General features: G+C 39.7%; 1 protein-coding gene across 3 annotated transcripts in view; it reads right to left on the reverse strand.

Moving 5' to 3' along the window:
* Positions 1-1057: 1057 nt before the first annotated feature.
* LRRC36 (leucine rich repeat containing 36) overlaps positions 1058-15435 on the reverse strand; it is a 52823-nt gene continuing 38445 nt past the window's right edge. The window contains exons 10-16 of one of the 3 annotated variants that reach the window (XM_078149427.1): positions 11332-11497; positions 8530-8681; positions 7563-7686; positions 6703-6817; positions 6186-6294; positions 2497-2663; positions 1058-1217 (exon numbers count right to left, since the gene is read on the reverse strand). In XM_078149427.1, coding sequence (XP_078005553.1) covers positions 8626-8681; positions 11332-11497 — 222 coding nt within the window. In that variant the 3' untranslated portion in view covers positions 1058-1217; positions 2497-2663; positions 6186-6294; ... (1 more) ...; positions 7563-7686; positions 8530-8625. The remainder of the gene's footprint in view (positions 1218-2496; positions 2664-6185; positions 6295-6702; positions 6818-7562; positions 7687-8529; positions 8682-11331; positions 11498-15435) is intronic. The other 2 variants (XM_078149426.1, XM_078149428.1) reach the window with 2 other exon arrangements.

The following is a 15435-nucleotide window of genomic DNA, read 5'->3' on the forward strand; positions in this document are numbered from 1 at the left end:
GGAGTTGCTCTTACAGCTCCTCCTGAAGCAATGAGTCCCTCTGCTTGGAAATACTCAAAAACTAGAAACGGCTGATTCTTAGCGGAGGCGGGAAGTCCCAGGCTCACAGCCAGCGAAGCCCTGTTTAGTGTGGACTAGAACAAAGAGTGGCAGCTCATTCAGAGAAGGAAAATCCCGTGAGCCTACTCCCAGGGAAGCCTGTCAGGTGGAGTTTAGGAAAGGGCCAATCAGCAGGAAGGCTGAAGCTTGAGCCCCAAACCCCACTGTTCAAAGAGAAAAGCATGGCCAGTGCCTGAACCGAGGATGTCAAGTATCTCTAAGATGGAGGCGTAGGTATGGGAGGCATTGTAGGTACAGTGAAAGTAGTAATGGACTGAGAATCAGAGGAGCTGGGTGTAAATGCCAGCCCTGCTACCTGTCTGACCAAGTGCAATCCCTCAACTCCTCCAGCCCTGTTTTTCAAGCATAAAATGAGAGGTGTTAAGGGACAGCTAGGTGGCACAGTGGACAGAGCTCCAGTCTTGGAGTCAGGAGGACCTGAGTTCAAATCCGGCTTCAGACACTTGACACTTAGCTGTGCGACCCTGGGCAAGTCACTTAACCCCGACTGCCTCACCAAAAAGCAAAAACAAACAAAAAAAAAATGAGGGGTATTGGACTAGGTCCCTTGCATCCTATGTCTACTACAAGGCCGCTGTCGACCTTATGGCCAGGAGTCTGTCCAATAAGCCACAGAATCACAAAATTCCAAAGCTAGATGGGACATTAGAAGCCATCCCCATATTTGAAGCATAAATTCCTTCTATGACATACCCAATAAATGGTCATCTAGCCGCTGCCTGAAGCCCCCCACTGACAGTAAACCTGGTATACCCCATGGTCGTCTATTCCTCTCCAGGCCAGCTCTAACTGGGGGAAGGTTTTCCTGACAGAGTCCAAACCACGAATGGAAGACCTTACTGAAGTCTCAATTGCTGCAGGTACCACATAACCTTTGGCTTCTGCCCTGAATCACTTTGGGAACCCAAGTGACATTCCAATTCAGCATAAAGCCCAAAGCTGTCCATAGATTTATTTATAACTTGAACACATTGTATCTGGGGTGCTGTCTTCTTCATTCCTGCAACAGCTTTCCTTTCTCTTCCACAGGCTGCCTCTGAGTCAGCGAAGCATATAAGTTTCTAATCCTTCTGTGAGGCTCTCTCTTTGCCTTGACTCTGAAGAGTAAGGAAATGACAATGAAAACCGTGTTAAGCTAATGCACCTCCTGAGCCCCAGAGCCTTTCTAGATGGCCCCTCCTCTGTCCCTGCCCATCCCTGGCAGAAGCACAATAGGCCCTGCAGAGGGAGAGGCTAAAACAGCAGAGATGGGGTGGCCAGGCCACAGGGGCTGTTAGCCCTCCTCCTTCTGTTTTCCTGAATGCTTTACTGATGTCCTCTTTTCTTCCATTTCTGTCATTTCCCACTAATCTTTCCTTCATTATTCAAAGCTAGTGAAGTATCAAATTAATTCAGGAACTGGGAGAGAGAATTTTTCCTGTATCTGCAATAGAGGATCCAGCCCCCACAACACAGTCCAAAATGAGCATCCTCATGGAAAAACGCAAAAATCCCGCCCTTTCCTAACACTCTCTAAATAATTTTCTCCTGAAAATTCATTTTTAATCCAGGTCCAAAGGGAGACCAGCTAGGCAGCAGGTGCTTTTTCCTTCCTTCACATTTCAAAGGTTACCAGTGATCTCAGCAGCTACCTCTGCCAGCCTCACTCTCCCGGACCTCTCTTTGGCTTCTGGCCATGCTGACCTGGTGCATCCACATCACAAGTGCTGTTATGTTTTTGTCACTGTACCCAACACAGGCTCTGACACGTCATGAGTCCTTAGTAAATTTGGTTTCCCAGAGGTCCCTGTTCTCTCCCCACTCCAAACATTCCTAAGCCTCTCTAACACTGGTCTCCTTCACTCAGTGCCAGTATCATATATAGTTGTGCACATCTGTACCCACTCAGTAAAGTGTAAGCTCACTTTTCTACACCAAGCACCTGGCACAACACCTTACACACAGAAACTTATTTTTTTTTTGGTTAGGCAATGAAGTGACTTGCCCAGGGTCACACAGCTAGTATGTATTATGTGTCAGGCAGATTTGAACTCAGGTCCTCCTGAATCCAGGGCTGGTGCTCTACCTACTGCGCCACCTAGCTGCCCCTCACAGAAACTTCTTAATATTTGTTGAATTAAATTGAATTTCTAGGGGTAGATGAAGAACTTGACTTGTTGGGAGAGAGTGGAAGGCATAGAAATTTCAACTGCAATCGTCTAAAAAAACTACCTTTTTTAAAAAAAATAAATCACCACAAAACATCCCAACCCCATTTAATCATCCATAAAAACTAATGATGGAAAGTCACTGACAGCAGTATGTGAACACAGCCCTGCTGGAGCTGCCCACCCTGGGGAAGCTCTCTACCAGGTCACTCAGGGTTACAATACTGACCGCCATCGTGAGCTGTCTGTGATAAGGAAGGCTGTAGGGTTTTCCCAAAGGGTGATGTTCTCCCTATGTGGTGACTCTTCTCAGGAGGCAGGATTGCTTTTCCTGGATAATTTTTTTGTTCTTTATTCAACTGCTGTAGCAGATACTCATTGGTTGTTACAAGGGACCTGAATTATAAGGGAAAGATAGCATTAATTACATAATTTATGCCCGCAAAACTAGCCTCTGCTAAAGTCCTCTTCTCTTGCTTCATGGTCTCCTAAAGGTGCCCCAGGATTGTGCCCTAAAAGCTATGCAAAAGAATTTAAGTTTTCAGATCCTCTCAAGCTCGAAAAGCTTTGAGTATGGGCTCAGGGATGGATTTAGAGCTATATCTGTCATTGCTTCAAGGCCATCAAGCTCAAATGCCTCATTTTATAGTGGAAAAGGAAGCCCAGAGAGGTTAAGTGATTTCAAATCAGCTCTTCTAACACAAATCCAACCCTCCTTCCACTAAACTATAATGTATCTCTTTAAGATACAGACCTAGTCATGATATTGCTGGATCAAAGGGTATACAGAGTTTTACAGCCCTTTGGGAATAGTTCCAAATTGTTCTCCAAATTGGTTGAGCTGGTTCACAACTCCCCCAACAGTGTATTAGTGTTCCTATTTTTCCACATCCCTCCAGCACTTGTCATTTCTGATAAGTGTGAGGTGGTACCTCAGAGTTGTTTTAATTTGTATTTCTCTAATCAATAGAAATTTAGAGCTTTTTTATGTGACTATTGATAGCGTTGATTTCTTCTTCTAAAAACTGCCCACTTATATCTTTGATCATTTATCAATTGGGGAATGGCTCTTATTTTTATAAATTTGGCTAAGTTCCTTATACATTGGAAGAACAAGGCCTTTATCAGAGAAACCTGCTAAAAAGTCCCCCCCCCCTTTTCTAACCTTCCTTCTAATCTTGGCTGTACTAGAGGGTTTTTTTGTGCAAAACCTTTTTTCGAAAAAGTAATTAATTTATTTTTAGTTTTCAACATTCACTTCCATAAGCTTTTGAGTTTTAAATTTTCTCCCCCTTTCTTCTTCTCCTCCTTCCTCCCCAAGACAGCATGCAATCTGATATAGGCTCTACATATACATTCCTATTAAACATATTTTCACATTAGTCATGTTGTTAAAGAAGAATTACAAACAACAGGAGGATTCACAAGAAAGAAGAAACAAAACAAAACAGAAAAAGAGCAAATAGTATGCTTCAATCTGTATTCAGACTCCGTTGTTCTTTCTCTGGATGTAGATAAATAGCATTTCCCATCATGAGACTTTTGGAGATGTCGTAGATTCTTGTATTGCTGAGAAGAGCTAAGTCATCAAAGTTAGTCATCTGTGCAAAATCTTTTTAATTTAATGTAGTGAAAATTATGCATTTTACTTCCCATGATTCTCTCTGTCTCTTGTTCAGTTATAAATTCTTCCCTTATCCATAGATTTGACAGGTAAGATTTTCCATGGTCCTCTAATTTGTGTGTAAATTCATGTACCTATTTTGACCTTATCTTGGTATACAGTGTGAGATGTTGATCTGTGCCTAGTTTCTGCCAAACTACTTTCCAGTTTTTCTAATAATTTTTGTAAATAGTGAGTCCTTGCCACCACAGCTTGGATCTTTGAATTTACCAAACACTAGATTACTATAGTCACGTACTACGTGTATAATGTACTCCATCTATTCCACTGATCTGCCATTCTATTTCTTAGCCAGTTCCAGATTGCTTTAATGATCACCACTTTGTAATATAATTTGAAATCTGGTACTATTAGGCTTCTTTCTTTCACATCTTTTTTCACTGATTCCTTGATATTCTTGACCTTTTGTTTAGCCAGATGAATTCTGTTAATTATTTTTTCTAGTTCCATAAAATAATTCTTTGAGTAAGTGAATTAATTTAGGTAGAAATGTCATTTTTATTATATTGGCTCGACCTACCCATGATTTCTCTGGTTGTTTAAATCTGTCTTTATTTGTGTGAAAAGTATTTTGTAATTATGTTCATATAATTCCTTAATATGTCTTGGCAGATTGACTCTCAAGTATTTTATACTGTCTGCAGTTACTTTAAATGGAATTTCTCTGTTCCTTTCTGCTGGACTTTGTGGATAATATAGAAAAACTCTAATGATTTATGTGGGTTTATTTTATATCCTGCAACTCTGTTAAAATTGTTAATTGCTTTAACTAGTGTTTTGGTTGATTTTCTAAATATACCATCATATCATCTGCAAAGAGTGATAGCATTGTTTCCTCTATGCCTATCTTATTCCTTTGATATCTTTTTCTTGTCTTATTGCTGTAACTAGCATTTCTAGTACAATACTGAATAACAGAAGTGATAATGGACTTCCTTACTTTACCCCTGATCTTATTGGGAAAGCTTCAAGTTTATCCCTATTATAGATAATGCTTGCTCTTGGTTTTAGGTAGATACCATTTATCATTTTATTGAAAGCTCCGTTTATTCCTACACTGTCTAGTGTTTTTAATAGGAATGAGTGTTGTGTTTTGCCAAAAGTTTTTTTCTGCATCTATTGAGTTAAGCATGTGATTTTTGTTGATTTTGTTATTGATATAGTCAATACTGAATCAGTCCTGCATTTCTGGTACAAATTCCACCTGGTCATAGTATATGATCTTTGTAATATATTTTGCTATAATCTCCTTGCTAGTATTTTATTTTAAAAATTTTACATCAGTATTTATTAGGGAAACTTGTTGATAGTTTTCTTTTTCTGTTTTTGTTCTTCCTGATTTAAATATCAAATCCATTATTTGTATCATAGAAGGAATTTAGTAGAACTCTTTATTTACCTATTTTTCCAAATCGTTCATATAGTATTGGAATTAATTGCTTTTAAATGTTTAGTAGAATTCACTTTTAAATCCATCTGGTCCTGGAGATTTTTTTCTTAGGGAGTTCATTTATAGCTTGTTCAATTTCTTTTTCTCTGAGTAATTTAAGTATTCCATTCCCTCTTGTGTTAATAGACAATTTATATTTTTATAAATATTCACCCATTTCACTTAGATTATCAGCTTTACTGACATGAAATTGAGCAAAATGTCTCCTAATAATTGCTTTAATTTCATCTTTTTCTATTTCATTAGTGGCATATTCGCTTTTTTCATTTTTGATACTAGTAATTTGGTTTTCTTCTTTTTCTTAATCAAATTAACCAATGGCTTATTTTGTCGGTGTTTTTTCATAAAACCAGCTCCTATTTTTATTTATCAGTTCGGTAGTTGTATTTTCAATTTTATTAATCTCTCCTTAATTTTCAGAATTTCTATTTTGGTGTTTAATTGGGGACTTTTAATTTGTTCTTCTCCTAGTTTTTAAAATTACATACCCAATTCATTGATTTGCTCTTTCTCTTTTTTTATTAAGTGTTTAGAGATATAAACTTTCCCTAAGTATTGCTTTGGCTTATCTCACAAATTCTGGCATGTTGTCTTATTGTTGTCATTATCTTTAATGAAATTATTGTTTCTATGATTTGTTCTTTGACCCACTCATTCTTTAGGATTAGATTATTTAGTTTCTAATTAATTTTAATCTATGCTTCCAAGGCTTTTTATTGAATGTAAATTTTACTGCATTATGGTTGAGATAATATTTGTAAAGTGCTTAATAAATACTTGTTACCTTCTTCCTTGGTAAGGGTGGGGAAAAGATTTAGTGCAGGGCATTTTTCTTCCTACAAGTCTGATTAAGTGCTGACAAGGTTTCTTCATTCAGATGAGGCTGGAAGGAACTTCAGACAGGTGAAATATTTACTAATATTTCAAAAAGAGGGAGCAAGAGAGATCTTAGTGTGCTGCACAGGTATATCTGAGCTGTTACCACCTATATTTTCACCAAAGGTATTTTCTAAATCACAATCACAAGAGCTTATTTTGAAATGCAACCATGATCTCAGGGTATCCTCATTTATTCTTTCTTTCAATAAATGACCAGCATTTATTAAGCACCTACTATCCATGTTTAAGACCTTATGATGCTAGGTGCTGGAAATGTATAGATCAAGAAACACACAGTTCCTGCCTTTAGGGAGTTTAGGCTCTGGGGTGAGAGTGTTCTTTACAGAATACTGTGCTGTCTTATTAAAAGATAGTGAAAGGCCCTCCCTCCTCCTTCAGAAGCCATGGGAGCCCTCCTGTACCTCTGACTTTCCTGGAGAAGGCACACAGTCTCCTCTAGTTTCTTCAGCTGATTAAGTTCCTGATTCAGATAAGCCACCTGTAAACTCAGCTGTTGGTTCTTACGGAGCAATTCATCTACAAGGAATATAATAACTCTGGGTTGGCAGCATTTTAACAAATCTGACTAATTAGTAACTAAGGGCTCCTCCTGTCTCCAAGATGATAGATCTTAGGAATTAGAGCCAGAAGGGACCTGTCCTCCCTTACTTGCCCCAAATGTACTGTGACACCCTTACTTTTAATTCACATTAAGTAAGCCCTTGGCTATCTACTAGTCAGTGCTATGGCCAGTGCACTCACACCTAGTTCAACATTTCCTAGAGTTAGCTCATCTTAATGTATTTCTGCTGCTTACCATTACAGGACATTAGTTTGGAAGGGGTCAGTATTTTAGTTGAGATATAGAATAAAGTTAGAACACATCATTTAAAAATCTACATACTCTGTCTGGCCCCATAGCAGGCAGGCGACAAAGATCTGAATCTGTGAGTTCGGCCCTGAGTCCCTACATTATATTGGTTTTGTGTGAATCATGTAGTTCTAAGATTACCTCTGAAAAAGTAACTGTCTCCTTCTGAAATCAAGCTGTAATAAATACAAAACTAAAGGACCTTACACAGAGAGGGTGCTGTGCATGGAAAATGCTGCTTGATGAATTCTCTAAGAAATAAAATGTGTGGGGGTAGGGGAAGGCAGTACTTGCTTTGACTCCTAAATGCTAGGGTTTATTAAGAGTTAAAGCAGCAGCTGGTTGGGGGGGGGGAAGGGGCATATCTAGACACATACATTTGAGTCTGCATAAACATATGGATGAACTTACCATAACTGTGAGACTGGTGACCACCCACACCAGAGTTGGAAGCACTTTCCTCCAACAGTTGTACCTTTTCAGACAAAAAGAGATTTTCTTCCAGTACCCTGACCATCTTTTGCTTCAATGCTTCCTTTGGGTTTAAAAACAAAAACAGAAACAAATGGTTACTACTGTCCTCTACAATATCCCTGACAAGTGGTTACTCAGTTTCTTGCCCGAACACCTCTGGTTATAAGCAAGAGCTGGCAATGGGACATTTGAGTTTCCATCCCTATCCTGGGTCTGGAAGCATGGCGATCTGAAGCACATCTCTGAAGTTTCTACAATTAAAACCCTTAGAAACCCCACGACAACTGAAGTTTCCTTGACATTAGGAAAAGACAATGCAGAAAATGCTAGAAGAGTTAGAAATGGTTCTTAACCAAACCTATAGGTAAGAGCTTGAAGAATCAACAACTTCCCTTGCCATTAGGACTCCTGGATCCCTCAGGAGCAGGAAGAATTCAGAGATCTTCCTTCTCCCGTCAGACACCAACCCCAACCCTGAACGCCCTCACTTTGACCACTGGAGGATTTTTCTGCCCTATCTCAGGTTTGTTGTTGTTGTTATTTTAAACACGTCTCAAAGTCAAATGTACCTCATCCACCGAGTAACTCTGAGAAAGGTTGATATCAGAGATTTGGTCTGACTTTTCTCAATGTCCTTTTAATAGGAATTCCTAGGACTTCCTGGTGATGATTAACTTTGGTTAAAGAGCTGTTTCATAGGGGCAGCTAGGTGGTGCAGTGGATAGAGCACCGGCCCTGGATTCAGGAAGGCCTGAGTCCAAATCCGGCCTTAGACACATAACACTTACTAGCTGTGTGACCCTGGGCAAGTCACTTAACCCCCATTGCCCAACTTAAAAAAAAAAAGAGCTGTTTCATGTTCTATACTTCATACAAAGGCACTAAAGAGGGATGGGAAGTATACCAAATCATTTGGGATGCCAGGGAACTGTCCTGTATCCTTTAATTCAAGGTCTCTTCTCCGTGAGGCTTTCAGGCTTTCTTCAGGCAGTGAGCGGGTTCACTGTGGAGCAAGGTTGGGAACCACCAAACTCAGAAGCATATCTCGGGCAGAACCTGAAGGAATTTGGAAAACAGATAAGGCCTACAAACAGTAGCACTGACTTACAATTTCTTTTATAGAGTCATCAAATATCTATTCACCTTTTAAAAACTTAGTCTTATATTTCCAAGAAGTCTTGGAGGAAATATTGGTAAACAGTGAACTGTTTCCTTTTTCCACCAAGTGAGAAGAACAAAAAATAAAGGCCTCTATGCATATAGGAAGTACTCTGGGGGCCCAGGCTAATATGGAATGCTCTCTGATTACTGGCTTACTAGCAGGTAGAAAGTAGAAGCACTGGGATTTGAACCCGGGCCCTCTGACTCCAAAGTCAGTGTTCTTTCTATTACATTATAGACATCTTCCTATAGAAACAGAACAAAGTGCAAAACGGGGAAGAAAGCAGAGACCAGCTTTCCTTTCCCTGCGCTTCCTCCTTCAGCTATCAGAAAGAACAGAAAAATTCAATGATCACATTCCCCATTTTTACCTAGTGTTTTCCCAACTTTGAACACTTCTTGAGTACTATTTACAAAACAATAAAATGTCCTGCAAGAAACCAGAGAATTTTACCAAAAGAAGGAAACTTAGGTCAACTTATTTCAATTTCCTCATTTTCACAGAGGAGTAACCCAAGGCCTAGAAGGATTAAGTGATTTATTTGAGTTTATATAGCTAGTTGATTATCGTAGAGGAAATTGGAAAGACTTTTTAAAAAGTCAATTTATAAAAATAACTCTTTGAAGAATGTTCTAGTTTATCTGTTGTTTTTCACAAACTATAGTGTTTTGTAAGATACCTCAGATTTATAGTAAATAGACCTACTGGGGCAGGATAACTGTACTTTTTTAAATGTCCTAAAGCATCCTCTGAGAGTGGCTAACACACTAACTAACATCTGCATAATGCTTTAACATTTATGCAAATGATCTCATTTGACCCCTGTAACCAACTCTCTCCATTTTGCAAACCTAATGATTTTGTATATAAACTAGGAATTGGGAATGAAAAATAATATTATTTTATGAATAAGTAGCATATCAGCAGGACAGAATATACTATATAATATTTGGGAAAATCCTGATAATAATAAAAACTGATAATTATATGGCATTTTGAATTTTACAAAGTGCTTTTATATATATCGTTTGATTTTCTCAGTCACCCTGTGAGACAGACAAAGCAGTTAACATATTATAGGTGAAGAAAGTCAGAAAGTATAATAAATAATTCATATTTATATAAAGTCTCTGTAAAGTTTACAAAGCACTTTCATCACAACAACCCTGTGTGGTAGTACAGACATTATTATCTCCACTTTATAAAAGAGAACTGAGGAGTACCAATAGTAACAACAATAATAGTAATAATAGCTAGCATTTATATAGAACTTCAAAGTTTGCCAAGTACTTCGCATGTTATCTCATTCAATACAACAACTGTGCAAAGTAGGTACTATTATTATTGCTATTTTATAGATGAAGAAACTGAGACATGGAGAGGTTGATTTGCCTAGGGTCATACAGCTATTAAATATCTGGGGCAGGATTTAAAATTGAGTCTTTCTCACTAATACTTTAACACTCTCTCTATTACACCAGATAGCTGCTGTGACTTATCTATCATCATACTAGTTATTAAGTAGTAGGCCTAGTGTTGCATCTGTTTTTTCTGATTTTTAATTTTTTTTCTACTACACCACTATAATTCGGTAAAATTCATACAGGAAAAAATAAGAGAAACTCAGAGATCTATTAACAACAATGTTCCAGAAGAGGATTGGTGAAAATTGTGAAAGCAGCTTTCTCTAGGTTGAAACATAGAATCGAGTTCACTGAATCCTCAGGAATTAATGGCTTCCCTCCTCTTCACTGGAGGTCAGGTACAGGTTGGGCTGGGTGGCCTCTCCCACCCCTCCCAACTTCTGAGTTCTACAAACAAGAATCCTGTCTACAACAGAACCCGCCAGTGGCCATCCAACCTTTTCCTGAAGCAAGTGAAGAGGAGCTTCCCCCTTCTAGGAGCTGCATACTCTTCCTTCTATTGGACAGCTCACCTTGTTAGGAAGCTTTTCTTCACAGAAGCCTCTATGAGGTCAGAGGTTAAAGCTTAAAGCTCAACCAGACTTTCTGGGATACCCTGCGCCCAGCTGTGCTCTCTAGAGACAAAGGAGTCCCATTCTTTTTCTATAGGACAGCTATCACATCCTCCCTCCTAAGTCTTCCCTTCTCTAGGCTGAACAACCTGGGTTACCCCTCAAACCATCCTCCATCACTCAGCATGAGCTCTGAGGCCTTTCACCACTCTGGCTGCCACTCCAGCTTCCTTCATAGAGGAGTATCTTTCCTAAAACATGGTACCCAGAATGAAACGCAAGGCTCCCAATGTAGTTTGATCTGGGCCGTGTCAAGCAACCACTTCCCTCGTCCTCTGCCTGCCTAATGCATCCTAAGCTGGGTTAACATTGGGGGCTGCCATATCCCACTTGTTGAGCCATGCTGGGTTTGCAGTTCACTTGCCCCCCTAGAGCTTCTCAAGCCCCCTGCTGATGTGGGGTAGGGAGGGGAGAGCCTGTGGTGCGTGGGCATGCAAGTTCTATGGGGAACAGCTCAGAAGCCAGAGCAGAGCCCTTCTTGGAGTGAGAGAAGGAGAGAAGTCACTCACCCAGGAACTTCTTGTTGAGAAGCAGGGACCCCGAGCCGTTCCAGTGCTTGTCTACTAGGTCCAAGAGCTGTCGGAGCACCCTGGCCACATGGGAAGTCCTGGCAGCAGGTGGGGGACTATGGTTTCCTTGCAAACCACGCAAACTGCCCAGGTCACTAGAGAGAGGCTCAAGAAAGGAAGAAAGCACACCAACCGACGTCATTCTTAGGAAGGGCAGAGATCAAAGTAGTATCACCACAGAATCTGTAGCCTTATTTTTCAAGTCAAGATTCATTATGTTACACTGCAGTATCAATAGCTCAGGCAAACATACAAATCGATTCTTCCAGGAGAGATACAAAGACACAATTCAGTATCTGCTATCACTAATATCTTTGCGTATCTTTCAGGGGAAAAAAAAAATCTACCTTTTTAGTTCAATATCCTACTGACCAGCCCCATAAATTTTTCAATCTACTATATTCTTGTTGAAACTATAAATCACAAGCTGTTATATCTAAACCTGTTATATCTATAAAAATCATTAAATAGAATGCCAACAACAATTATATAAGATAAAAATTGCATTTTATGGCAACTAAAGCTTTACAAAGCACTTTTATAACAATAACCTTGGCTAAGAAGTTAATGTCAGTGTCATTATCCTCATGGCAATGAGGAAATAGATTTTGAGAAGTTACTGATTTGGAGAGTGTCACTCAGTAAGTGTCAGAGCCAGCTCCACCTCTCCAATTCCAGGGCTCCTTCCACACCCTGTGCCCCACACAATATTTTGCATCTATGACGTGGACTGCACATTAGCATACACTACAGTGAGAGGTGCAAGAAGAACTGACATTTATTCATTATTTCAGCAAATAATCCATGAGCACCATTTCTATAGAAAGTGCTACGAACTGTGAGGAGATACAAGGAAGTAGAAGTCACAGTTCCTGTCCTTGAGGAGTGCATGGTCTAACAGGAAGTCAAGGCACAACACACATGAAAAATTGGACGTGATATAGAGCAATATATGACTGAGGCTCAAATAAGTGTCAATGACAAGTGCTACAGGAATTCAGAAAAGAGAGCAATTTCTATGGGCTGGAACACTCAGAGAAAACTGGAAGAGATGGGACTGAAAATCAGCCTTGAAGGATGTGGAAGGGAGAGATTTCACTGCCTGACAGGCCCTCCTCAGTCTCCTTTGCTGGATTCTCCTGCTAACAGTGGGTGTTCCCCAGGGCTTTGTCCTGGGCCCTCCTCTCTCCTCTCCTCCCATTCTGCTTGGTGCTTTCATTAGCTCCCATGGATTCAATAATCATCTCTCTGCAACTGATCTCGGATCTATTTATCCAGCCCTAACCTTGCACCTGACTCCAGTCTTGCATCTCCAATTGCTGATTGCACATCTTACACTAGATGTCCAGTAGATATCTTCCACTCAACATGTCCAAAACTGAACTCATTATCTTTCCCCTCAGTGCCTTTCCTCTTCCTAATTCCCCTATTACTGTGGAGGGGACCGCCATCCAGCTGGGCTCCTAGATTCACAGCTGAGGTGTCAGACAACTCACTCTCAACTCACTTCCTCCCCTATCTAACTGGTTGCCAAATCCTATCAAGTCTACCTTTCCAACATCTTCTGAGTAGCACCCCTTGTCTCGTCTGATACTGCTACCACCCTGGTACAGGCCCTCCTCACTTTATACCCGGACAATGGCTTTTTGGGTGGTCACATGGGTCCATCAAAGAGATCTTGCTAAAGTGCAGGTCTGACCACATAAGTCCTCCAGAGGCAGGATCACACACAAAATCCTCCGTTCAGCTTTTCAAGCTCTTCACAATCTTGCTCCTTTCTAGTCTTCTTTCACCTTATTCCCCACACTGGCCTGGCATGTAAGAAGCTTAATAAATGCTAACTGACTTGACTTGACTTGATGACAGCAGAGTAAAATCTTACTAATTCAATATAAGATGGGGATGGAAGAACAGGAAGGAGAAAATCCTGCCTAATTTAATTAAAAAGTTTGAATAACAAGATTTCAAAATTGTCTCAAGTGCTGCATATATAATAAACTAACATTAAATTTAAAATATCATAACAGCTTACACTATTCAATATAACTAACAAGGCACCCTAAAGTTACACCAGCCCTGGTAGACTTACTTGATCCCCAGAAAGGATCTTTGCTTCCTTCTGACCTCTACTTCTCTTCTGCATTTATCAGGGGCTGTTTTTATATTACAGTGATTGGAGTATGTATCCCCTGGAAGACAATAAGCTGTAGAAGGATAAGGACTGCCTCTTATCTCTCTTTTTATCTTCTGTGTGCCTATCACAGGAGATCAAGTGAACTTGGGGCTGATGAAAAAACGATTAAAATGATCCACTGCCTGCCCTGTGCCAGGAGCTTCCAATCACAGTCTACATGTGGAATGTGACTCATAAACAGATAAGTACTAGAGAAGGTAGAAACTGAGAGAGGCAAAAAAGAAGCCAGAAAGTGCTCTGAAGAAAATGTGAACAAGGAGAAACTGCTAAAGAAGCTGGTGAGAATCAAAGAAGAGTTACAAGGATAGTGGCATGTGAACCAGATCTGGAAGAGAAGAGTTCTGAAAGGCAGAGACAGAGGGAGTATCTATCCCTGTATGGAGGCTGGCATGAACAAAGGCACAAAGGTCAGAAGATTATAGATTTGAAGATGGAGTGGAACTTAGAAACCATCCAGTCAAGCCCTTCATTGTACAGATAAGGAAACTGAGGCACAAGTGACAGGGACTGAATTTAAACCCATTCTAAATGAGAGAAGGCACGTCAAATTCAGCTATGTCGAATTACAGTTTTAAAGGAACAAAAAGTGGGAGTAACATGAAACGAGGCTCCAAAGATAGGTTGGGAGTGAGGCTTGGAAGGCCTTAAATGTCAAGCTAAAAAGTTTGCATTTTACCCACTGAAGACTTCTGAGAAGAGGAGTGGCATGGGAATATATGTGCTGTAGAAAGAAATGCTGGCAGCCACATGAAGACTAGCCTAGAGATAGCAAGACTGAAGCCAAAAAGAGTCAATTCAATGGGGGCTTTATCCATGGATTGAATTAAATTGAACAAATTTGTCTAACACAGAAAAATTTACCGCCACACTTATTTAGAACATTTTACTCAACAATAATCACACATGCTGATTGATAAAGAATGATCAAATAATTCTGAGTTGAAACACTGATGAGGTTTTGCTGCACAAACCAAAATACAGATTCAACCATTCCTACAAACAATTTATGCTGATCTTGATTATAATTATACAGTAATTTTCAAATTTTCAATCTTAAAACATTTGATGAATACATAAGCCTATGGATCATTGACCATACTTATTCCTGCTTGTCTATGCTTAAAATACCATATTAGTGAGATTATTAGGAAGAACAGTGCTATTTTTGTTGAGTTACCACCAAAGTACATCACAGATTATTTATTTGTGCCACAAACAAAAGTATAGGTATATTCACATGTAGATATTAGTACAGTATTGTAATTTTGGAAGCCTCTGGAAGCTTCTGTTATTTCTGGATCCCCTTCTAATTACAAGTGTCAAACATACAGCCTGTGGGTATAATGCAACCAGAACCAGATTAAACTGTAAATGGGAAGATTTTAACAAAATAAACAAAAATGCAATAGAATATGGGTAACATTAGTATGTGTTTTTCTAAGTCAATATGCACCTATAGGATCCTTATGTACAGTTTAGTGTCCCCTACCTCCCTAATTTCTATTTTGAGTTTGATGCAACTGCTCCAACCTAACTCCTTCATTTTACAGCTAAGGAAATTGAAGCACAGGTAAGAGAAGTGATTTTCCCAAGTTCCCACAGGTAGTAAGTTAGTAACAAAGCTGGGATCTGAACCCACCCAGGTCTTCTGACTTTAAATCTAGTGCTCTCTAAGTCCAGCCCCAAAGTGGCTTCCCCACTGCGTTGTCTCTCTCACATCTGTAGTGGAAGAGTAGGTAGAATTCACTCCACTATAAGGAAGAATGAGCTACATGAGGCACAGAGACCACAGGAAAAATCCTAAGCTTTGGCCTTTCCTCCTTAACTTCTGCCTTCAAAGTCATCTGTGT

The sequence above is a fragment of the Phascolarctos cinereus genome, unplaced genomic scaffold (genome assembly GCF_003287225.1).
Source record: "Phascolarctos cinereus isolate Bilbo 61053 unplaced genomic scaffold, phaCin_HiC Scaffold_2;HRSCAF=192, whole genome shotgun sequence".
Taxonomy (NCBI): domain Eukaryota; kingdom Metazoa; phylum Chordata; class Mammalia; order Diprotodontia; family Phascolarctidae; genus Phascolarctos; species Phascolarctos cinereus.